The sequence below is a fragment of the Bubalus kerabau genome, chromosome 1 (genome assembly GCF_029407905.1).
Source record: "Bubalus kerabau isolate K-KA32 ecotype Philippines breed swamp buffalo chromosome 1, PCC_UOA_SB_1v2, whole genome shotgun sequence".
Lineage (NCBI taxonomy): Eukaryota > Metazoa > Chordata > Mammalia > Artiodactyla > Bovidae > Bubalus > Bubalus kerabau.
The window spans coordinates 27,983,231-28,008,586 of record NC_073624.1 but is presented as its reverse complement, the minus strand read 5'-3'; the positions used below and the strand labels follow the sequence as shown (position 1 = coordinate 28,008,586).

General features: G+C 39.4%; 1 protein-coding gene across 1 annotated transcript in view; it reads right to left on the bottom strand.

The window, feature by feature from the left end:
* DERA (deoxyribose-phosphate aldolase) overlaps positions 1-25,356 on the bottom strand; it is a 116,011-nt gene that overhangs the window by 1,903 nt on the left and 88,752 nt on the right. The window contains exons 7-8 of the mRNA XM_055571140.1: positions 6,422-6,534; positions 1,687-1,836 (exon numbers count right to left, since the gene is read on the bottom strand). Coding sequence (XP_055427115.1) covers positions 1,687-1,836; positions 6,422-6,534 — 263 coding nt within the window. The remainder of the gene's footprint in view (positions 1-1,686; positions 1,837-6,421; positions 6,535-25,356) is intronic.

Genomic DNA, 25,356 nt, shown 5'->3' with positions numbered 1-25,356 from the left:
GTGGACCTTAAGAAGCATAACTATGAACAAAGCTAGTGGAGGTGATGGAATTCCAGTTGAACTATTTCAAACCCTAAAAGACGATGCTGTGAAAGTGCTGCACTCAATATGCCAGCACATTTGGAAAACGCAGCAGTGGCCACAGGACTGGAAAAGGTCAGTTTTCATTCCAATCCCAAAGAAAGGCAATGCCAAAGAATGCTTAAACTACCGCACAATTGCACTCATCTCACACGCTAGTAAAGTAATGCTCAAAATTCTCCAAGCCAGGCTTCAGCAATATGTGAATTGTGAACTTCCAGATGTTCAAGTTGGTTTTAGAAAAGGCAGAGGAACCAGAGATCAAATTGCCAACATCCACTGGATCACTAAAAAAGCAAGAGAGTTCCAGGAAAACATCTATTTCTGCTTTATTGACTATGCCAAAGCCTTTGACTGTGCAGATCACCACAAATTGTGGAAAATTCTGAAAGAGATGAGAATACCAGACCACCTGACCTGCCTCTTGAGAAATCTGTATGCTGGTCAGGAAGCAACAGTTAGAACTGGATATGGAACAACAGACTGGTTCCAAATAGGAAAAGGAGTACATCAAGGCTGTATATTGTCATCCTGCTTATTTAACTTACATGCAGAGTACATCATGAGAAACGCTGGGCTGGAGGAAGCACAAGCTAGAACCAAGATTGCTGGGAGAAATATCAATAACCTCATATACGCAGATGACACCACCCTTATGGCAGAAAGTGAAGAAGATCTAAAGAGCCTCTTGATGAAAGTGAAAGAGGAGAGTCAAGAAGTTGGCTTAAAGCTCAACATTCCGAAAACTAAGATCATAACATCTGATCCCATCACTTCATGGCAAATATATGGGGAATAGTGGAAACAGTGGCAGACTTTATTTTTCTGGGTTCCAAAATCACCCCAGATGGTGACTGCAGCCATGAAATTAAAAGACGTTTACTCCTTGGAAGAAAAGTTATGACCAACCTAGATAGCATATTAAAAAGCAGAGACATTACTTTGCCAACAAAGGTCCATCTAGTTAAAGTTATAGTTTTTCCAGTAGTCATGTATAGATGTGAGAGTTGGACTGTAAAGAAAGCTGAGAGCCAACGAATTGATGCTTTTGATCTGTGGTGTTGGAGAAGACTCTTGAGAGTCCCTTGGCCTGAAAGGAGATCCAACCAGTCCATCCTAAAGGAAATCAGTACTGAATATTCATGGGAAGGACTGATGTTGAAGCTGAAACTCCAATACTTTGGCCACCTGATGCAAAGAACTGACTCATTTGAAAAGATCCTGATGCTGGGAAAGACTGAAGGTGGGAGGAGAAGGGGATGATAGAGGATGAGATGGTTGGATAGCACCACCGACTCTATGGACAGGAGTTTGAGTAAACTCTGGGAGTTGGTGACAGACAGAGAGGCCTGGCGGGCTGCAGTCCATGGGGTGGCAAGAAGTCGGACACATCTGAACGACTGAACTGAACTGAACTGATTCTGACCAGTGTGACGTGATACCTCGCTGTAGCTTTGATCTCATTTCTCTAATGATTAGTGATGTTGAGCACCTTTCCATTTGTGCGTTGTCCATCTGTAAGTTCTCTTTAAACAAGTGACTTTTTATTTCTTTCTTAAAAATACTTGTCAGGTGTTCCAAGGACAGCGGGCTGCTGCTCCTCACCTGCCTCTCGATGTCGGCAAGTAGAGTGCTGGCACCTATTCGAAAGAGTTCAGGCTTCATCCACTCGTCTCCCAGCTCCTCCTTTATGAGAGAGAGCCACACAAGGGAGTCCTTCGCGCTGCGGATGCCTCCGGCCGGTTTAAAGCCTACCTGAAAGAGGACAAGGGAAAGAGAATAATGCTTAGTATTGTTACTGTGTTGCTTTAAAAACCGGTCTTGCATTAATACTGGGTCTCCACCCTCTCTCTCTTTTCTAAAGCCTATTTCACTTCCCCCAGCACTCAGAGCACTGACTCAAGCCCATTCACAGGACAAAATGACTTTTCCAAGATTAATGGGAAGAATGTCACTGCTTCCAAGGAGACACTAATGAGAGTTAATAACCCTCATTAACATTTCACTTGCTGGAAAGTCATAAGCCTTAACCATCTAGACTATAGCTGTGAACCTGGGATAAACAAGAGAGGTGTCAATAAACAGGAAAACATAACACAAGAGCCCGTTCATTCTCCATTTCTATCAGGAGGCCAGGGGAATGTACTCCTTTTGGCCCTTCAATCTGAGCTGCAAAAGATACATTCATGGGTTTAAAGTGAGAAGAATCAGTGAAGCTGTACTAACCAAACCACAGGAACCACCAAGGACAGGTGACAGTTATTTTAATCAACTTAACTACAGGGACTTTTAAGTTGTCAGTAGACCAAGCTGCATAAAACAGCCAAACAGCTAAATAAGCACAGGAGAGAAAGACAGTGTAGGGGCCCTTCACACTGCAGCAGTCTCTGCAGGTGACCACCAATACTGCAATTCAGCCAGTATCTGATGTTTACAAATGATGTCCCTGAGTCCATCAGAAAAGGATAGATGTGTCCTATATACAGTAAAACCTGCTTTTCTAGAAATACTTTTCTTAAGAACTTGACTATCCGATAGAGTAAATACCCAAAGCCCAAGGACTGAAGCTCACACATTTGACCACTCAAGAGTCTGGCTGCTCTGCTGGGGAGCACCAGTGAGGGGGAATGTCGGAGGGGTGGTTGCTGCTAACAGAATGCCAGAGAAGGGACACAATAAGTATATGGTCCATTATCAGCCTATAAAAAAAAATGAATAAACAGAAACCTCAATTAGGGACTTCCCTGGTGGTCCTGTCATTAAAAATCTGCCCTCTAAAGCAGGGGACATGGTTTTGATCCCTCATCCTAAGACCCCACATCCTGCGTTTCTGCAACTACTGAGCCCACTCGCCACAAGGAAAGTTGCCCTATGCTACGACTAAGACCTAATGTAGCCAAATAAATTTTTTTAAAAAAAGAAAGAAAAGGAAACCTCAATTTAACAGAGTTGGGGGCACTTACTCCCGGATAACAGGAAGAAGAGAGACTCTTCTTTCCTGGCAAGGACTCAGTCTGTGAATAGTACCAGACTCCTTGTTTACTATACCTCCCATCTTCCTTTTCCTCTCAAGCATTCTTCTTCCCTTGCCCTGCAGGGAGTTGCATGTGGCTCGCCATGTTCACTGATCCCCAGTAAATCCATCTTTGCTGGAGAAATAGCTGGCAGTCTACTTGCTTGAGGTCAATAAACCCAAGCTAGAAACTTCTAGCTAAACCGGCCTCCCCCATTTTCCTCACCACACCACATCCAATGACCAACAGTCAAGTCTCACCAAGCCCACCCTCTGAATCCCTCTCCATACACGCACACGCTTTCCTCTCAACTCTCCATACACACAAACGCTTTCCTCTCAACTCTCCATACACACACCCGCTTTCCTCTCAACTGTTCTAAACCGGTTCCACTGGTTTAGTTCAGACCTCGTCAGTCCTCACGGGAACATCGGCAGAAGTCCCCTCACTGGTTTCCCTGCCTCGGTCACATGTCACACAGCTAAGCAACAGCCACACAGAGATTCTAACTACATCTGCCTATCACTCTGGAGCCCAGGTGACCTTGTAAGAGTAAGGGGAGGTGAGGGTGGGAGAGGTAAGTGGAGTGAAGCTATTTATTGAGATAAGGCAAAAAAGAAAAAAAAAAATCAGTGAGCTGATATTAGCACACATGTTAATCATAGGAGCATTTTCTGTCAATTAGGCAGTACTGCACACAGATTTTTCTATATAATTCTGTTGTATCAGCAAGTCTATTTGGCAATGCTTTGAAACAGAGTTTCCAGCGTAAGTTTATCCTGTCTTTTTTTAAGGGAGAGAATATGGAAAACATAAATCTGCAATGAAATCGGTTATAAAATATCAAACCTCTGCTTCTCAAGAGTGACACTAATCATGGTCTGGAAGGCAACCTGTTACATTTTAAAACATCCCTTAAATCAATGATGTGGAAGCTTCACCGTCTAAGGGTTGCCTGGACAGCTTGTCAACACTAGGAGAAAATGCCCCTGATTTGCAGATACACACATGGGTCCTTTCTTTGTGAAGTCAAATGTGATCCAGATGAATATGAACTGACTTCTACCTGCTTCTCAGTAAAACCAGGATGAACTTTTATTAGCTAAGGAAAGGGGCAATACAGTTAAAAAGAAAGTCATGAGAGACAGCAAACTGTTCCTCCCTTTCTACCCTAATCTAGATCATTAAACAGTTAAAACTTTTATTGAAAAATTCTTGTGTAAGTGTTCTTTCAGGAAGGGACGTGTTCACTTTTAAGATAACGGCTCAATGAGTGAATCAATGAATGCTTGTTAAAAACAATACAGGACTGGGTGCCCAATGGAGAATTTTTTTTTTTTTTTTTTTTTCCAATGGAGAATTTTAGCCCTGACTGTGGAGCATACGAGGGCTTCTCTGTGTAGCTCAATGGTAAAATATCCACCTGCCAATGCAGGAGATACGGGTTCAATCTCTGGACCAGGAAGATCACCTGGAAAAGGAAATGGCACCCCACTTCAGTATTCTTGCCTGGGAAATCCCACAGACAGAGGAGCCTGGTGGGATACAGTCCATGGGGTTGCAAAGAGTCAGAATCACCTGAGCAACTAAATAACATCACAGAGTTTATGGACATAGAGATGCCTGAGGACTGTCCCTGACCCAGGGCTGCTGGGGGTGAGGGCCCAGGCATTTGGAAGTATAAAAAACTTCACATCAGTACATCCCTGGCAGCCCAGTGGTTAAGATTTTGCCTTCCAATGCAGGAGCTGAGGGTTCAATCCCTGGTGAGGGAGCTAAGATTCCATATGCCTCACAGCCAAAAAAAATCAAAACAAAACAGAAGCAATATTGCAACAAATTCAGTACAGACTTTTTAAAAATGGCCCACATCAAAAAATTCTTAAAAAAAAAAAAAACTTTGCATCTATTGGAATGTTTTTTTGGCTGAGAGTAACCCCAGGTCTAGTGAATGGTGGTGATCTCATCTGAGGGTCCTGAAGCTAGAGTTCTCATATTTACAGCCTTTCTTTAAAAAAAAAAAAAAAAAAAATTGTTTTTAAATTTGGATCATTGCAGAAAGGCTACCAAGTAGAGGTTACTCAAGTTAAGTCAACTTTCCTATGTAGGTCACAGTAGATATTTATCCTATTTGAACACTTTTAAGATATAAAGGTATTCTGAAGGAAAATTTCTGGAAGGAGTTCATCGCCCCTTAAACCTAGGTACTTTCTAAGAAAGGTCTCCGATTCCAAAATAAACTGAAATACAGTCACATATAAAGTCATCACATCCCAGCTGGCAAAGGATTAAACTTCTTTTTTTGGTTTCTATTCAGCAGACATCAAGAGATTGGTTTTAAAAGATGCCTTTCGTGAAGGCAAAGTCTCATTTAAAAAAAAAATTACCTTTCTCTCCCATGATGTAAAAAAAAAAAAAGTAATCCTTTGAGATAATTTGCAGCTAAACAAGCAACTTGAAGTGAAAAGGAAAATCCAAACTCATTTTAAAAAAAAACACCTCATACGCATTTTTTCCTTTTAAATTCATATGTTTCAAAAAATACGTATTATTTTTCGAAAAGCTGACAAAAGCGAGCATATACCCTCCTCAGCTTAACAGTCTTCCAAAGAGCACATCTGACTGCCATAAAACGCAAAAATGGATATTTAATTCAAGAGCTATATAACGTCTAGCTACCTTTTCCCTGCTGTTTCACAGCATTTCATTATTTTGTTTAATAAGTTCATCTCCTCGAGAATTTTCTCTTCACCTCATATTATTAAAAGTAATAAGTTTTTCTGGACCGGGGGTTTCCCAACAGAAAAACCAATTTATGTGTGTCCTTCAATAATGACAGGAAAAGATTATTTCCCATTATATTGCATACTTTTCATATCACCACCACAGCTTATCATTCAATAAATGTTACTCTGCAATTCTTTCCATTCCTCAAGGAAGTTTAATTTCTGCATTAACCTGTTTTCGCCGGCCAACGCCTTAGCAGAAAGCCTCTGTGTTGTGGCAGAATTAGTTCGTTAAAGAACCCATTTAGGAATCTCTTGTCAGTGATAACATTGTCTTCCGTTAATAAAAGAACGTAAAGTGAGTTTACATCTTGATCACACCTACTAACTCCCTCACTCACCCTCACTTTTCTATGATTCACACATTCTTTCCCCATGAATGTATTCTTTTGTCATGAAAGGTAAATTAAACATTTATCTTAATAAAGGGAATGCATTCACAGCATCTGCATATAAAGACAGCTATCGTGGCTGTGACTAGTATTATAAACAACATCATCTTTACTCAGAAGGAAGAAAGATTTGCTGGCAATAAAATACCTTGTTTCCAGTTTTCCAGAAGAAATCTCTAATGGCCCGAAGCATAACTATAGCTACTGGAAAGGTAGCATTTACTGTTTCTTTTCCCGTAGAGGTCTTAATAAAATCTGATCCTAAAAAAAAAGAGGAAGAAAAACTCCATATCAATTTTTAAAATTTATTAATTAAAACACTTTTTTTTTTTTCACTTTTGAGTCAGTGAAAGGAGCAAGTCATGTACCTTTTTTTCCCCTGCGGAATTTATTTTTCATCAATTATTTGAAAAACTAAAACCAAATCTCTCTTTAAAGTCATTCTGTCTATATATTTTTTTCCTCTTACTTTGTGTGTATGCTCAGTCGCTAAGTCGTGTCTGACTCTTTGTGACCACCCCAGGGACCGTAGCCCACCAGGCTTCTCTGTCCATGCGATTCTCCAGGCAAGAATACTGGAGTGGGTTGCCATTTCCTGCTCCAGGAGATCTTCCTGACCCAGGGATCTAACCCATGTCTCCTGAGTCTCCCAAGTTCCTCTTACTATAAAATTAATTAAATTAGGCGCCAAATGGATTCTTCCAGACCCCTGGGGCTCTTGTGTCTACATTTCCATATCATCAACTAAAAGTTGAGTTGGTTTATTTAATGGAAAACTGAGAGAAATAGAAACAATTTTTTGCCCTATGCTTAGCATCACACTACTACAAAACTGGAGGGCTTACTCATTTTCCCCTCATCTTCTTATGTGCAGTAGAAAGTGCACAGTACAACTGTGACAATCCAAGGAGAATCATCACTAGCTGATGTCTGCTGATTGTTTCTTAACAAAAGCTGTCTTCCAACTACACTGTGACTTTCATGAAAGACACCACATATTTTCAACTTGCAAATACTTTAAACAACTTCCTGTCTCTCAAATATATCTTCAACTTAATGATGTAGTTTAACAAAATAGCACAAGGAGACAAAGAGAGGAGAGTAATAGTTAAGAGTCACTGAGCTCTGGGTACTATGCACTATTCTAGTGATTTACAAGTATTGACTCAATCCTCACAATAACTGTATGCGTTAAGTACTAATATGATCCCTATTTTGAAGGAGGAGATGGTGACTGCAGCCATGAAATTAAAAGACGCTTACTCCTTGGAAGAAAAGTTATGACCAACCTAGACAGCATGTTAAAAAGCAGAGACATGACTTTGCCAACAAAGGTCCATCTAGTCAAGGCTATGGTTTTTCCAGTAGTTATGTATGGATGTGAGAGTTGGACTATAAAGAAAGCTGAGCGCCAAAGAATTGATGCGTTTGATCTGTGGTGTTGCAGAAGACTCTTGAGAGTCCCTTGGACTGCAAGGAGAGCCAATCAGTCCATCCTAAAGGAAATCAGTCCTGAATATTCATTGGAAGGACTGAAGCTGAAGCTGAAATTCCAATACTTTGGCCACCTGATGCAAAGAACTGATGCTGGCAAAGATTGAAGGCGGGAGGAGAAGGGGACGACAGAGGATGAGATGGTTGGATGGCATCACTGATTCAGTGGACATGAGTTTGAGTAAACTTTGGGAATTGGTGACGGACAGGGAGGTCTGGCATGCTGCAGTCCATGGGGTCACAGAGTTGGACACGACTAAGCGACTGAACTGAACTGAAAGGAAAGTAACTTGCTTGAGGTCAAACAGTAAGTGAGGGAGGAAGAATTCTAACGAAAGCAATAGAATTTAACCCATGTGCTACAGTGCCTCCAAAAAACTTAATGAGGGTTACACAGTCAGACACGGGGTTCATCCTCCATGTGGTAATCTACCCTCAAACTGTTCTGTGGACCACAGCTCAGCATCACAGGCATTACCAGAGAGCTTGTTAAAAACGCAGACCCTCGGATCCTACACTGAACCAATTAAATTATAATCTGAATAGAAACTAGGTTCCCAGATGATTCCTGGGCAATTTATGGCCCACGCCCATGGAATCTGTGAAATCATTTGTAATCTAATCTCTGAGATTCTCCCAAGGTCCATCAAGGTGGTCAAAAGAAGTAGAGGAAAGAAGTGGTCAAAACTTCCCCCTCTAGTTTCAAGGGCACAAGACACTTCCAGGAAGACTCTGCGGATAGAGAAGTTCAAATTGACACACCTTGAGTAAGTACAATATGAAAGGCACGGCAGAAAATATAAACACAAATCATTCAAGCTCTTTCCCTCAAAAGCGTACATTCAGGGAGCAGGTGGAGATGCAGCATAAATCCCTCGTAATCACTTGATAAGCCAGAAGTCAGGAGATCTGGTTTCTAGCTCTGGCTGACATTTACCTTGCAAATTCCATCACTTCACCTTTCTCATTTATAAAATATGTCTGGAAATCCTTACTTGCCTCATAGCGTTATAAAAGTAATCAAAAGAGACAGTCTCTATGAAAGGATTCTGAAAATTGTCAATGTTACACAAACCGAAATGGAGCAGGGACCTAGGTAGGGCTGCAATCTGTGTAAGAACTATGAGAATTCTGATCTACCCAATCAGGTCATCAGAAACTTTCTTTCCTTTGGACCTGAAGGCCCACTGGAAGAAATGGAGATGTGCCTATCATGCCCGCATTCATCAAGAAGTATTTACTGGGAGCTTACTATGGGCTGCATTCTGGCCTACCTGCTGGGAACAGACAGGTACACAAAACAAAGTTCCTGCCCTTATGACTAGATTCTCGAGAAGAAAAAGACAATAAATAAATAAACACATAATGAAGGTCACCTGATGCAAAGAACTGACTTATTTGAAGACTCTGATCCTGGGAAACATTGAAGGTGGGAGGAGAAGGGGATGACAGAGCATGAGACAGTTGGATGGCATCACTGACTCAATGGACATGAGTCTGAGTAAACTCCGGGAGTTGGTGATAGACAGGGAGGCCTGGCGTGCTGCATGCAGTCCATGGGGTTGCAAAGAGTCGGACATGACTGAGTGACTGAACTGACTGAATGAATGAATGAAGGCCAGGTGGAGGTAAGTGCAGTGAAGAAAAGTAATGCAATGTAATGAGCAAGAGAGTGATGGAGGTGGGGAGAGATAGCTGTAATTTAAGTCATCATAAAAGTATTTCTGATGCGTGAAATCCAGAGACAGATGAAAGGAATCTTTGAAAAGAGCATCACAAGGAGGGAAACAGCAAGTGCAAAGGCCCTGAAGTAGGCATGTGCTAAGTTGATGAATGAATGAATGGATGGATGAATGAATGAATGGGACTACAGAACCAATATCTGGCCCCTACAATATCAGAAATAACAAGCAGAGAGAAGAAATGAAAGCCAGAAAATACATGTAAAAGAACATCAGCAAAGATTCACACTGATACCAAGATGTGTTTTCCTAATAGGTGTCAGTGTCTTCTGATTCACTAGAAGGCTTTGGGTACCATATTGGATACAAGGCTTCCCTGGTGGCTCGAATCCACCTGCCAGTGCAGGAGACACAGGTTCAATACCTGTTCCAGGAAGATCTCACATGCTGAGGAGCAACTAAGGCCGGGCATCACAATTATTGAGACTGTGCTCTCAAGCCCAGGAACTGCAACTACTGAAGCCTGCACACCCTGCTGCTGCTGCTGCTGCTGCTAAGTTGCTTCAGTCGTGTCCGACTCTGTGCGACCCCAGAGACGGCAGCCCACCAGGCTTCCCCGTCCCTGGGATTCTCCAGGCAAGAACACTGGAGTGGGTTGCCATTTCCTTCTCCAATGCATGAAAGTGAAAAGTGAAAGTGAAGTCGTTCAGTCGTGTCCGACTCTTAGCAACCCCATGGACTGCAGCCTACCAGGCTCCTCTGTCTGTGGGATTTTCCAGGCAAGAGTACTGGAGTGGGGTGCCATTGCCTTCTCGTCTGCACGCCCTAGAGCCTATGAAGACACTGCAGTGAGAAGTCCATGAGCTACAATAAAGAGCAGCCCTGCACTCTCTGCAACTAGAGAAAAGCATGCATAGCAATGAAGAGCCAGCAGAGTCAAAAATAAATAAATAAAATTATTTTTAAAAAACCAGTATTGGATATCATCTAAATTCTTCATCTCAGAAGAGAGGCTATCAAGAGTATATATTAATAATCACTTCCCATTGTTGTAGATTATGGCTTCATAGTTCACTTCTTTTTATTGATGAATAGTATTCTATTGCATGATTGTTCCACCATTTGTTTATCCATTCATCTATCTAAGGATATCTTAGTTGTTTTGACTTTTGGCAATTATGAATAAAGTTGCTATAAACATTCATATACAGGTCTTTGTGTGCACATAAGCAATTTTCAAATCAGTTGAGTAAATAACGAGAGTAATTGCTAGATTTTACAGTAAGACCATATTTAGCCTTGAAAAAAACTGCCAAATTTTCCTGCAAAGTAGTTATACCATTTTTCATTCCCAACAGTAATGAATAAGAGTTCCTGTTGCTCTGTATCTTCATGAGCGATTGGTGTCAATTTTTGGCAATCTAACAAGTATGCATATAATCAAGGGCATATGTTGTTAGATTAGATTACACCTCTTTCAATTATGGATTACTATTGCAATCAGTTTTTCTTAAATTTCAAATTCCCATTGTCCATTACAGTAAATAGGAAAGAAACAGACCTTTGTATATTAAACTTATATCATGCAACCTTGGTAAACTCACTTAGTAGCTTCCGTTGTTTTGGAGGGATTTTCTCCATAAACAGTCATGTCATCTACACAGAGAGACAGTTTTATACCTTTCTTCTTGTATTAATTTCTTGTGATTGTTATAACAAATTATAACAAACTAGGTAGCTCAAAGCAACCAAAATTTATTTTCAATGTTATGGAGGCCAGAAGTCCAAAATCAAGGAGTCAGCAGGGCTGTCTTCCCTGTGGAGGCTCTCAAGAGAACATCTTCCTTGCCTCTTTGACTTCTTATAGCTTCCAGCATTCCTTGCCTGCATCACTCCAAGCTCTGTCTCCATCTGCATATTACCTTCCCTTCTGTATGTAAGCTTAATATTACTTTGCCTTTCTCTTATAAGGGCATGCGTGTGCATGAGGGCTCAGTTGTATCTGGCTCTCTGCAACCCTGTGGTCCATAGCCCACCAGGCTCTTCTGTCTGTGGAATTTTCCAGGCAAGAATACTGAAGTGGGTTGCCATTTTCTACTACAGGGGATCTTCCCAACCCAGAGTATATAGGATGACATTTTGAGCCCACTTGGATAAGCCAGAATAGTAATGTTATTTCAAAATCCTTAATTTGAACACATCTTCAAAGGCTCTCCCCACCAAAAAAAAGGTAATGTTCACAGGTTCTGGGGATGAGGATGTAAATCTATTTTGGGGAGCCTTTCTCAGCCTACCACACTTTCCAATCTTTATACATTGATTTTCCTTTTCTTGCCTTATTGCAACAACTAGGACTTACAGTAAGATGTTGAGTAGGAATGCTGAGAAAGAACATTCATCCCTGTTCTTAGAAGGGTCTTAGGGAAAAAGCATCCAGTTTCTCAGCATATTAGCTGAAGTTTGTAGATATGTTTTATCAAGCTGAGGGGGTTCGTCTCTATTCCTAATTTGCTGAGAGATTTTATTAGGATTAGGTGTTGGAATATATCAAATGCTTTAATTGTACCAATTGATATTAGCATACTTTTTTTTTCTTTTTTAGCTTATTGATATGGTAGATTATATTACATTGAATCAGTCTTGCACACCTGGAGTAAATCCCAGTTGGCTGTGGTATATTATTTTTTTTATATATTGGACTCATTTTTGCTACTACGTTGTGGACAACTTTCACATCTATGTTCATGAGTGATGTTAATATTCATCTATTGCTTTTCTTTCTCATAACTGATATTTGGGTAATGATAGTCTCACAGAGTGAGTGCTCTCTCTTTTACTTTCTAGAAGAGATTGTGGAGAACTAGTATTATTTTCTTCCTTAAATGTTTTGTACAAGTCATCAGTTAAACCATCAAAAGCTAGTGCTTTCCTTTTTGGAAGGCTTTAAACATTTTTATTTAATAATTTGCTTAATATTTATTCAACAATTTATTAAAGTATCAAATATATTATTATTAAATTATCAAATATTATTAAAGAAGCAAATTCATTATCATATACTATCATTAAAATATTTTATAAAATAAAATTAGAATAACATCATTAATAGCCATAGGTCTATTCAGACTATTTCTCTCAGTGTGAGTTTTGGTTATTTATATCTTTGAAGAAATTGATCTAAGCCATCTGTATTATCAAACTGTGGGCAAAGAGTTCTTCATACTATTCTTTTATTATTTTTTTTTAACGATGATAGGAATAGTAATGATCTCTTGTTTCTGATATTAGCATTCTCTCTTTGATTCTTGGTTATTCTAACTAGAGTTTTATCAATTTGATTGATCTTTTCAAAGTACCAGCTTTTGGGGTTTTCAAATTTTCTATATTGTTTTTGTTTTCAATTTCATTTCTGTTCTAAATTTTATTTCTGTTGTTCTGCTTGCCTTAGGCTTAAATTGTTGTTCTTTCTCTTTGTATGTCCTAAGGTAGAAGCTGAGATTATTGATTTTTGATCATTCTTCTCTCTAACATATGCAGTTAAAAATTTCCTTCTAAGCTCTGCTTTTGCAATACTTTACAAATTTTGATGAGTTGTACTTCAACTTTCATTTAATTAAAAAGAAATTTCAAAAACTTCCTTTGAGAATATCTTGAACCAAATGTTATTTAGAAGTACCTTAATTTTCAACTATTTGGGAAATTTTCAGCTGTCTTTCTTCTATTGATGTCTAGTTTAGTTTCACTGTCGTCCAAGAACATACTTTCTATTGTTTATTTTTTAAATTCATTTAAGTGTGCTTTAAGAACCAGGATGTGTCCTTTCTTGGTGAGCATTCCATGTGAACTTGAAAATATGTATTCTGCTGCTATTGGATAGTTTTCTATAAATGTCAACTTGATTAATATGGCTATTCAGGTCAATTACATCCTAGCTGATACTTCTGCTTGCTTGAGCTATCCACTACTGAAAGACAGGTCATGAAGTACAGTTATAATAATAGATTTGTCTATTTCTCTTTTCAGTTCTACCAGATTTTGCCTCAGATTTTGATACTCTGTTTTTAGATGTATATGTGTTTAGGATTGCTCAGGAGGTCTTCTTTGAGAAATGACCCCTTTATTTTTATGCAATGTCCTTACTTATCCCTAAAAATGTTCCTTTTTCTGAAGTTTTGTCTGAAATTAATACCCCTTATTCTGAGGTTAGCATGGTATATGTTCCTCCAAGCTTTTAGTTTGAACCTTCAAAGTCTTTATGTTTAAAGTGGATTCCTTACAAACAACATACAATAGGGTCTTATTTTTATAATTAATTATAACTTTTCTATGTGTTGTATTTTTATTGTTACACTTCTTCGTACCTTCTCTGGCTTTAACTGAATATTTTATATGATTCCATTTTATCTCCTCTCAGCATATCAGTTATACTTCTTTTGTATATTTTTTAGTGGTTGCCCGGTAGCTTTCAATATACATTTTTAAGTAATCTAAATCTACCTCCAAATAACATTATATATTGCTATAAGTACTGCAGTTCTTTTTCAACCAAGTATTCCTAATTTTTCCCTCCTATCCCCTATAACACCACTGTAGTTCATTTTCATTTATACATATGGTACAACCTAGACATCATATTAAAAAGCAGAGACATTACTTTGCCATCAAAGGTCTATCTAGTCAGGCTATGGTTTTTCCAGTAGTCATGTATGGATGTGAGAGTTGGACTGTGAAGAAAGCTGAGAGCCGAAGAATTGATGCTTTTGAACTGTGGTGTTGGAGAAGACTCTTGAGAGTCCCTTGGACTGCAAGGAGATCCAACCAGTCCATTCTGAAGGAGATCAGCCCTGGGATTTCTTTGGAAGGAATGATGCTGAAGCTGAAACTCCAATACTTTGGCTACCTGATGCGAAGAGCTGACTCATTTGAAAAGACCCTGATGCTGGCAAAGATTGAAGTCGGGAGGAGAAGGGGACAACGGAGGATGAGATGGTTGGATGGCATCACTGACTCAATGGATATGAGTTTGAGTAAGCTCCAGGAGTTGGTGATGGACAGGGAGGCCTGGTGTGCTGCAGTCCATGGAGTTGCAAAGAGTTGGACACAACTGAGCAACTGAACTGAACTGAATGGTATAATCATCCAATATACTATCACTGTTACTACTTTAAACAGTTATCTTTTAGATCAATTGAGAAAGAAAATAATTTATTTTTGTCCTTCACTTATTTTTTCTCTGATGTTCTTTCTTTTTCAATGTAAATCAGAGTTTCTGACTTACATAATTTCCTACTCCCAGAATAATATTTTTAACATTTCTTATAGGGAAGAGGAGCTATCCCACGTTGAAGGTCAGGAAGGGCGGTGGTGAGGAGATATCCCTCGTCCAAGGTAAGGAGCAATGGCTGCGCTTTGCTGGAGCAGCTGTGAAGAGATACCCTACGCCCAAGGTAAGAGAAACCCGAGTAAGATGGTAGGTGTTGCAAGAGGGCATCAGAGGGCAAACACACTGAAACCATACTCACAGAAAATTAGTCAATCTAATCACACTAGGACCACAGCCTTGTCTAACTCAATGAAACTAAGCCATGCCTGTGGGGCAACCCAAGATGGGCGGGTCATGGTGGAGAGATCTGACAGAATGTGGTCCACTGGAGAAGGGAATGGCAAACCACTTCAGTATTCTTGCCTTGAGAACCCCATGAACAGTATGAAAAGGCAAAATGATAGGATACTGAAAGAGAAACTTCCCAGGTCAGTAGGTGCCCAATATGCTACTGGAGATCGGTGGAGAAATAACTCTAGAAAGAATGAAGGGATGGAGCCAAAGCAAAAAGAATACCCAGCTGTGGATGTGACTGGTGATAGAAGCAAGGTCTGATGCTGTAAAGAGCAATATTGCATAGGAACCTGGAATGTCAGGTCCATGAATCAAGGCAAATTGGAAGTGGTCAAACAAGGGATGGCAAGAGTGAATGTTGACATTCTAGGAATCAGTGAACTGAAATGGACTCGAATGGGTGAATTTAACTCAGGTGACCATTATATCTACTACTAGGGGCAGGAATCCCTCAGAAGAAATGGAGTAGCCATCATGGTCAACAAAAGAGTCCGAAATGCAGTACTTGGATGCAATCTCAAAAACAACAGAATGATCTCTGTTCGTTTCCAAGGCAAACCATTCAATATCACAGTAATCCAAGTCTATGCCCCAACCAGTAACACTGAAGAAGCTGAAGTTGAACGGTTCTATGAAGACCTACAAGACCTTTTAGAACTAACACACAAAAAAGATGTCCTTTTCATTATAGGGGACTGGAATGCAAAAGTAGGAAGTCAAGAAATGTCAAGGCAAATTTGGCCTTGGAATATGGAATGAAGCAGGACAAAGACTAATAGAGTTTTGCCAAGAAAATGCACTGGTCATAACAAACACCCTCTTCCAACAACACAAGAGAAGACTCTACACATGGACATCACCAGATGGTCAACACTGAAATCAGATTGATTATATTCTTTGCAGCCAAAGATGGAGAAGCTCTATACAGTCAGCAAAAACAAGATCAGGAGCTGACTGTGGCTCAGACCATGAACTCCTTATTGCCAAATTCAGACTTAAATTGAAGAAAGTAGGGAAAACCACTAGACCATTCAGGTATGACCTAAATCAAATCCCTTATGATTATACAGTGGAAGTGAGAAATAGATTTAAGGGCCTAGATCTGATAGATAGAGTGCCTGATGAACTATGGAATGAGGTTCGTGACATTGTACAAGAGACAGGGATCAAGACCATCCCCATGGAAAAGAAATGCAAAAAAGCAAAACGGCTGTCTGGGGAGGCCTTACAAATGGCTGTGAAAAGAAGAGAAGTGAAAAGCAAAGGAGAAAAGGAAAGATGTAAACATCTGAATGCAGAGTTCCAAAGAATTGCAAGAAGAGATAAGAAAGCCTTCTTCAGTGATCAATGCAAAGAAATAGAGGAAAACAACAGAATGGGAAAGACTAGGGATCTCTTCAAGAAAATCAGAGATACCAAAGGAATATTTCATGCAAAGATGGGCTCGATAAAGGATAGAAATGGTATGGACCTAACAGAAGCAGAAGAGATTAAGAAGAGATGGCAAGAATACACAGAAGAACTGTACAAAAAAGATCTTCACAACTCAGATAATCACGATGGTGTGATCACTGACCTAGAGCCAGACATCCTGGAATGTGAAGTCAAGTGGGCCTTAGAAAGCATCACTAAGAACAAAGCTAGTGGAGGTGATGGAATTACAGTTGAGCTATTTCAAATCCTGAAATATGATGCTGTGAAAGTGCTGCACTCAATATGCCAGCAAATTTGGAAAACTCAGCAGTGGCCACAGGACTGGAAAAGGTCAGTTTTCATTCCAATCCCAAAGAAAGGCAATGCCAAAGAATGCTCAAACTACCACACAATTGCACTCATCTCACACGCTAGTAAAGTAATGCTCAAAATTCTCCAAGCCAGGCTTCAGCAATATGTGAACCGTGAACTTCCTGATGTTCAAGCTGGTTTTAGAAAAGGCAGAGGAACCAGAGATCAAATTGCCAAAATATGACAAATCATCGAAAAAGCAAGAGAGTTCCAGAAAAACATCTAGTTCTGCTTTATTGGCTATGCCAAAGCCTTTGACTGTGTGGATCACAAAAAACTGTGGAAAATTCTGAAAGAGATGGGAATACCAGACCACCTGATCTGCCTCTTAAGAAATTTGTATGCAGGTCAGGAAGCAACAGTTAGAACTGGACATGGAACAACAGACTGGTTCCAAATAGGAAAAGGAGTTTGTCAAGGCTGTATATTGTCACCCTGTTTATTTAACTTATATGCAGAGTACATCATGAGAAATGCTGGACTGGAAGAAGCACAAGCTGGAATCAAGATTGCTGGGAGAAATATCAATAACCTCAGATATGCAGATGACACCACCCTTATGGCAGAAAGGGAAGAGGAACTCAAAAGTCTCTTGATGAAAGTGAAAGTGGAGAGTGAAAAAGTTGGCTTAAAGCTCAACATTCAGAAAACGAAGATCATGGCATCCGGTCCCATCACTTCTTGGGAAATAGATGGGGAAACAGTGGAAACAGTGTCAGACTTTATTTTTCTGGGCTCCAAAATCACTACAGATGGTGACTGCAGCCATGAAATTAAAAGACACTTATTCCTTGGAAGGAAAGTTATGACCAACCTAGATAGCATATTCAAAAGCAGAGACATTACTTTGCCAACAAAGGTCCGTCTAGTCAAGGCTATGGTTTTTCCTGTGGTCATGTACGGATGTGAGAGTTGGACTGTGAAGAAGGCTGAGCGCCGAAGAATTGATGCTTTTGAACTGTGGTGTTGGAGAAGACTCTTGAGAGTCCCTTGGACTGCAAGGAGATCCAACCAGTCCATTCTGAAGATCAGCCCTGGGATTTTTTTGGAAGGAATGACGCTAAAGCTGAAACTCCAGTACTTTGGCCACCTCATGCGAAGAGTTGACTCATTGGAAAAGACTCTGATGCTGGGAGGGATTGGGGGCAAGAGGAGAAGGGGACGACAGAGGATGAGATGGCTGGATGGCATCACTGACTCGATGGACGTGAGTCTCAGTGAACTCCGGGAGTTGGTGATGGACAGGGAGCCCTGGAGTGCTGCGATTCATGGGGTCGCAAAGAGTCGGACACGACTGAGCAACTGATCTGATCTCATCTGATAGGGAAGATCTGTTGGCAATGATTTCCCCCAGTTTTTAATATGTCTAAGCCCTTTGATTTTTAAGGATAATTTCATTGAATATAGAGTTTTAGATTGGTGGAGTTTTTTGCCTTCAATACTTTACTTCATTTTATTTTGACATGGTTTTCAATGGAAGTCCATTGAAATTGTTTTCTTTTTCTTTTCTCTGGCTTTTTATGAAATTTTCTCTATGTCTTTGGTTTTGTTCAGTGTGAATACTATATACACATATACCTATGTAAAGGAACTTCCCTGGTGGCTCAGATGATAAAGCGTCTGCCTACAATGTGGGAGACCCGGGTTCAATCCGTGAGTCAGGAAGATCTCCTGGAGAAGGAAATGGCAACCCACTCCAGTCTTCTTGCCTGGAAAATCCCATGGACAGAGGAGCCTGGTAGGTTACAGTCCATGGGGTCGCACACGACTCAGCAACTTCACTTTCACTTTCACATACCTATGTAAAAGGAAATGGCAACCCACTCCAGTGTTCTTGCCTGGAAAATCCCATGGACAGAGGAACCTGGTGGGATACAGTTCATGGGGTTGCAAACAGTCAGACACAACTGAGCGACTGAACATGCATATCTAAGTATACTGTTTTTTGTTTGCTCGTTTCTGATATTTATTCCCCTGAGTGATCTTCCTGGATCTATAGTTTGGTATCTATCATTAATTTTGGAAGATTCTTGGCCACTATTTCTTCAAATATGTTGTCTGCTCAATTTTCTCTTTCTTCTTCAACTATTCCAGTTGCATGTGCCACATCTTTTGAAACTGCCCCACAGTTTTTGGATGTTCTTTTTTTTTTTTTTTTTTCACCTGTTCTTTCCTTTGCATTTCGGTTTAAGAGGTTTCTTTTGATGTATCTTCATAGTCACTGACTCTTTCCGCAGTTCTATCCAGCCTCCTGACAAGGTATTCTTCATTTCTGTTTCAGTGTTTTTGATTTCTAGCTTTTTCTTTTGAGTATTTCTTAGGGTTTCTGTCTCTCTGTTTACATTACCTATCATTCCTCATGTTGTCTACTTTCCCCATTAAGATCATTAACATATCAGTCACGGTTACTTTAAATTTCTCTTTCTGATAATTCTAACATATCTGCCATATCTAACTCTGGTTTCATGTTTGTTTGTCTCTACAGATTGTGTTTTTTCTTGCCTTTTAGCATCTCTCGTAATTTTCTGTTGAATGCCAGGTGTGACATCAGGCAATAAGAACAGAGCGTAAGGAGGACTTCAATGTGAGATTTTATGTTGATCTGGCTAAGAGTCAGGCTGTGTGTACCGTCTGCTGTAGCCAAAGGTATCAGAGATTTTGAAACCTATAATGTCCTTGTTTTTGTCCCTCGTGTTTACTTCAGTCTTCCTAAATCTTCCTCTTTAGGGAGAGTATATGTCTTTTAGCTCTGTCAGCTGTAATCCACTAGATTACTGGAGTCCTATTACTGTAATGATAATGCATGGGAGAAAGGAAGTATTTTATAATCTTATTATTAAATTTCAGTCTTTAAGTGGGTCTTTGTCCTTGGGCTGTAACCTTCATAAGTGTGTCTTGGCTTTTCTCCCTGACTTTGATGATTTAGGAAAACTAGAGTGAAATGCCCTCCCCGGTAGGATGAGGCTCTAATAAAGCCTTTTGCCTTGGAAAGTGGACCTTTGTTAAGAAGAATGATCTGGGCATTTTTCACAATGATTATTTTTCTCTTTCCCTCTCAGGGCCAAGAGAAGATCTTTCTTGGCTCTTCACTGTGAGAATCTGGGGTTCCTGGAGAGAAAACCCGCAAAAATGTAGGGGCCACATGCAGCCTCCAACACTTTGCCAAAATTACCATTTACGTGTTCCTACCAGTTCGACTCTCACAGGTGAGCAGATCTCTGCTCTGACTCTCAGAATCTGCCTGTCTCTACAGATTTCAAGGTGGCAGTTTGCCCTGTGACTTAAATTCTTTAATGTTTGAGAAAAGTCATTTATTTCTGAGAAAAGTCATTGATTTTCAGTTTATTTGGCTTTTTCTTACTCCAAGTACAGTTATGAAAGCATCCAAGATCTTCACATGTCAAAGTTGACACCAGAAGTTCTTAAATTTTAAGGCAAGCCTTTATTGTCTGGAAAGTCACATATGGAAGAAGATACAACTTATATACAGTATTTGTGTGTTTTGGATATAAGATTACAGTCAACAAGAATTGGAAAGGTTCAGATTCACTTTAGCAAAAATAAGAGAAGGCTTCATGGAATGGGTGAAATTTGGGAGAGACCTTGAAGGAGAGATAAAATGTGAAGATGAGAGAGCAGATGGAAGAAAAATACCATTAGAAGAAACACCAAAAGCATAGAAAGTTCAAGACATATCCCAACAGTAATAAATGGACCCATCTAAGGAATGTCTGTGAGGGACAGGAAGCATAGAAGTACAGAAGGGTGATATTTGGGATATGTGTGTCAATGTGGGTTCTAAAATCTGACTGTAACAATCCCATAGGAAATACAAGGTCTGATCATCTGAAATCAATGTTTAAGATGCTAAATACAGTGCTTGGATAGGCTGAGAAGGACAATTGAAAATCAGAGACTACATAAGAGATTCGTAGAGCAGGTAGGTTGCAGGCACCACTGGCTATTTCTTTAAGCCCAGGAATATGACCTAGCTTTAATTACACAAAACACCTTAGAAAGTACCTTTGTATTTTACAACTGTCAAAAGAACAATGGATTTTTCCAGTGGGATTGAGTAGGCACACACTTTGTTTTACTTATTTTAATATTGCTTCCTTTGCCCCTCTGCTAAACCAAAATTACCTTAGAGAAATAAATGCTAGATTTGGAGTTACTGACACCACAGAGCACCAGAGGTTCTCCTCAGAGCTCATGTAAATCCAACATTAACCAAGCTCACCTTTGTTCAGCTTGGGGGAAAAAACCTTATAAGAAAATATCTCACAATTAAAATAGATATCCATATAAATATTCTTTCATTAGTGCCCATAATTTCAGTGAAATAACTAAACTAGGAGATGAAAGCCCTGAAGGGTCAGAAGGAACACATTAAATAAGACAAGTATTCAAATGTGCTTGGTTGAAATTAAAATTAATAATAAATTTATAGTATAATATTAAATTATTTTTTTTTTATTTTCCTAATTTGAAATCTCTAGCACAAGAGTTTTTTCATGGTCTAAAGCAACTCAAAGCTTTTCTAAGGCCTATAATTACAAGTCTCCATGGTACAGTTTCATTAAAAACTTTCATTAAACAACAGCTGCCCTTGTATATGGTCTTCTAATCAATTTGGTCAAACAGAATGACTTCTAATCAGCTGTTGATAAAAATAGAAGATGAAATTTTAATTCTAATAGATTAACCACAAACTCAAGACAGTCTTCAAAATCCATCTAGCTCTATTCTCCAGTGGATTTAATGACTATTCAGCAACTCATTACTAAATAGAACAAGATGAACATTTTCCAGTTCATTAAAGAAATGTACTATGTATTTTTGCATTGTCCTCATGATTCGTTACAGGGAGTCTTAATTACAAGATAATGGATAATGGTTATTAAATGCAGACTGCAGTAATGAAGCTCTATTCATTTGCGAACCTCAGAGACTGCAAAGAGAGGAAAATAAAATTACTAGCTTCAAAAGATTAACGGATCAAATTATTATTCAATTTTGAAAATCTCATTCAGACTTCATAGAAACAAGAAGAGATTAAAAACTAGTATTAAGACCAAAGTAGTACATTTAAAAAAAATAATATCTTAAGGCTATTACTGCATAATAAGCTTCAGATGTGATTATTAGAAAAACATATAGCTAACAATGGGGAAACATACATTTTTATTTCCTGAACAAATCTTTTTTTATGAGATAGGAAGTTACTGGTAGTATCTTAAAGGGAGTCTTGGTGAACATGGAAGATATATGCTACTAGGCTACAAAAGAACAGCACAATGGAAGGTATGATTAACATTTTATACTTCACTAATGAAAAATAGGATTTAAAATCAACTGCTGCTTGAGAAAGCTTGTCATTAAGTGGAATTCATGCCAACCCTATAATAAGAGCTTCTGGGCACATTATTCATTAGCACCATGTTTTCTACTGCTCTGTAAGAAATCGCCGATTAAAGTTAGCAAGAGTGTTTTGTATGGTAATTATGACACTAATTTATACTAGAAATCTGCAATGGGACACTAAAAAAAAAATACTGTACAAAAATATGAAGCCCCCAATTAAAACCATATTCTTAGATATTGTATTCTTCCACTCAATGTAGGCTTGAAAATAATTTGGGGTGAGACATAAAGTGAAAGCCAGTCAGTCACATCCGGTTCTTTGTGATCCTGTATACTGTACAGTCAATGGAATTCTCCAGGCCAGAATACTGGAATGGGCAGCCATTTTCTTCTCCAGGGAATCTTCCCAACCCAGGGATCAAACCCAGGTCTCCCACATTGCAGGCGGATTCTTTACCAGCCAAGCCACCAGGGAAGCCTGAGACATAAAAGATTCAGCATATGGTTGAAGAACTGGCCAGAGGATGGTTGGAAGCAGATGGACCTTATGGAGGTGTATCAACATGGCGCTCATACTCAGTCTGGAGACAAGTACACCACAAAGGCATCTTTATAGGATACAGGGATATTGGCTAATCTTATGAAAAGTGGGGGAAATGTTTGCCAAAGGAAGAGAAAAGAGCCAGATTAAACAAAAAAAGAAACACTAGCTCTCTCAGTTCTTTCCTTCAATTTGAAGAATGAGCTCTGGAAATACTGGGTTGGCCAATATTCAGGTTTTTCCATAACATCTATGGGATCTCAAAGAGTAGCTATAAGATGTTATGGAAAAATCCAAATGAACTTTTTGGTCAACTCATCTTTCTCATTTGGTCCAGCCCATCATGTGAAAAAAGCAACAGAGCAACACAATTAAGCAGTAAGGCATGTTCGAGCAGAATGGCAATCAGAAAGCAATCACAATCTCAGAGTTAGAAAATATCTCAAATACCCCAAGGGGAAGATTAGTTCATGATAACCATATTCCTTGCAGTTGCCTTCCTCTCAATAAAAGTTAAAATGTGGCCATTTAAAACAATGCCAAACAGTATGATTCAAATGAAATGCAAGGTAGAAACTCTGACTACATGCTGCTGCTGCTGCTAAGTTGCTTCAGTCGTGTCCGACTCTGTGCAACCCCAGAGACGGCAGCCCACCAGGCTCCCCTGTCCCTGGGATTCTCCAGGCAAGAATTCTGGAGTGGGTTGCCATTTCCTCCTCCAATGCATGAAAGTGAAAAGTGAAAGGGAAGTTGCTCAGTCGTGTCTGACTTGTAGCGACCCCATGGACTGCAGCCCACCAGGCTCCTCTGTCCATGGGATTTTCCAGGCAAGAGTACTGGAGTGGGGTGCCATTGCCTTCTCCATCTGACTACATAATCTTTGATAATTGACAGTAATGTCCCTGGGAGACATTACACAGTTATGCCAACCATACAAAGATAAGTGTTAGAACGGCATGACACAAACAAGAGTCCTCAAGTTATGTCTAATATGCCCGAAGTTTCCTTTCATTTCTAAAACTTAGATTCTTTGGAATGAGTTTTAGAACTGGAATAACACGACTTTAAATAGTTTAGTTTTGCTTTTCCAATTTGATAAAAGGATTGTTTAACTCAAATGTTTACAAGGTCATATCATCAGTATTTGGGGCCACGATAGGCAATGGGATACAGCAGAATGCCTTCCAAACTGAGCTCTAAACCTCCTCCGAGGTTTTATTATTATTTTATTATTTATTTATTTTTATTTGTTATTATTAATTATTAATGCTTCTGAGGATGTAGCCATGTACAGTCAACAGTTCAGAAATGGGCTCCATCACATCATGCTCTCATGGTTCCCATCTCTTCGCTTCCTTCTCTGTCTTCTGAGTAAAGTTGCCAAGGAAGGAGAGTGAGGGGTAAGTGAGCCCTAGATTTGTCACTAAAACAAAAGGTTCTGAAATTAGATCACTGGGAGTGCTTGCACAACTTCATGAATATACTAAACATCCCCTGAACTGCACCCTCTCAAAGTGACTTTCACCTTATAGGAATTACATTTCAATTTAAAAGAAAAAGAAAAAATGAAGTTCGCTCATGAGGGAGAAAGCAGGAGAGAGAGGAAAACTAGTAAAACTAACTCTAGGTAAAATTATTAATCAGTCGACAAACCAAGTGCATACAATCACCTCTACCCTCAACCCTTTCCTGAACTCATGTCTTAAGGCTACTCCCAGTAATCTCTGCAAGGGGTTTTCCATCAGCTCCCAAGTATGACATCCATAAGCCTGGTTTCCTCTCCCATCTTTCTTAATAATTATAACGTTTAGTGATCATTGGTCTCAACTGTGGTTGTTTACTGATAATGCTTCACTCTGTAGATGAGCTTGGTAGTTAAGATGGTAAAGAATCTGTCTGCAATGCAGGAGACCCAGGTTTGATCCCTGAGCCGGGAAGATCCCCTGGAGGAGGGAATGGCTATCCATTCTAGTATTCTTGCCTGGAGAATTCCATGGACAGAGGAGCCTGGTGGGCGACAGTCCATGGGGTCGCAAGGAGTCGGACATGACTGAGCAACTAACACACAACACAACCAGATGAACAACATTCATATTCAAGCATTAAACAACCCACAGCATTATGTTTGAAGGAAAATACTTCAATACACTTATCATTATTGTTCCTTTAAAAAATTTTTTTTAAGAATGGTACCCAAACTGAGAATTTCATGCAGGCCAAAGAGGGAATTTTTATAAAAAGACCTTTTAGGACCAGCTCAATGATGTGCGCTGGGGTCACTGATACGCAGTGCATAGACTAGTACTGCTCTGTCAAAGATGGTGGTCAGTCAACCGTGTGGCTACTAAGCACTGGAAAAGTGGTTAAGTCCAAACCAGGAAGTGCCACAAATATAAAATACACATGGTGTTTTGAAGGCAATACAAAACACAGACTGTAAAATATCTCAGTAGAAATTTCCATACTGATTATATGCTGAAATGAAATATTATAGATTTATTGGGTTAAATAATATATATTTTTATAATTACTTTCACCTGTTTCATTTTACTTTATTACTATGGCTATTAATTTCTTTTTAATTATTTATCTCAATTAGA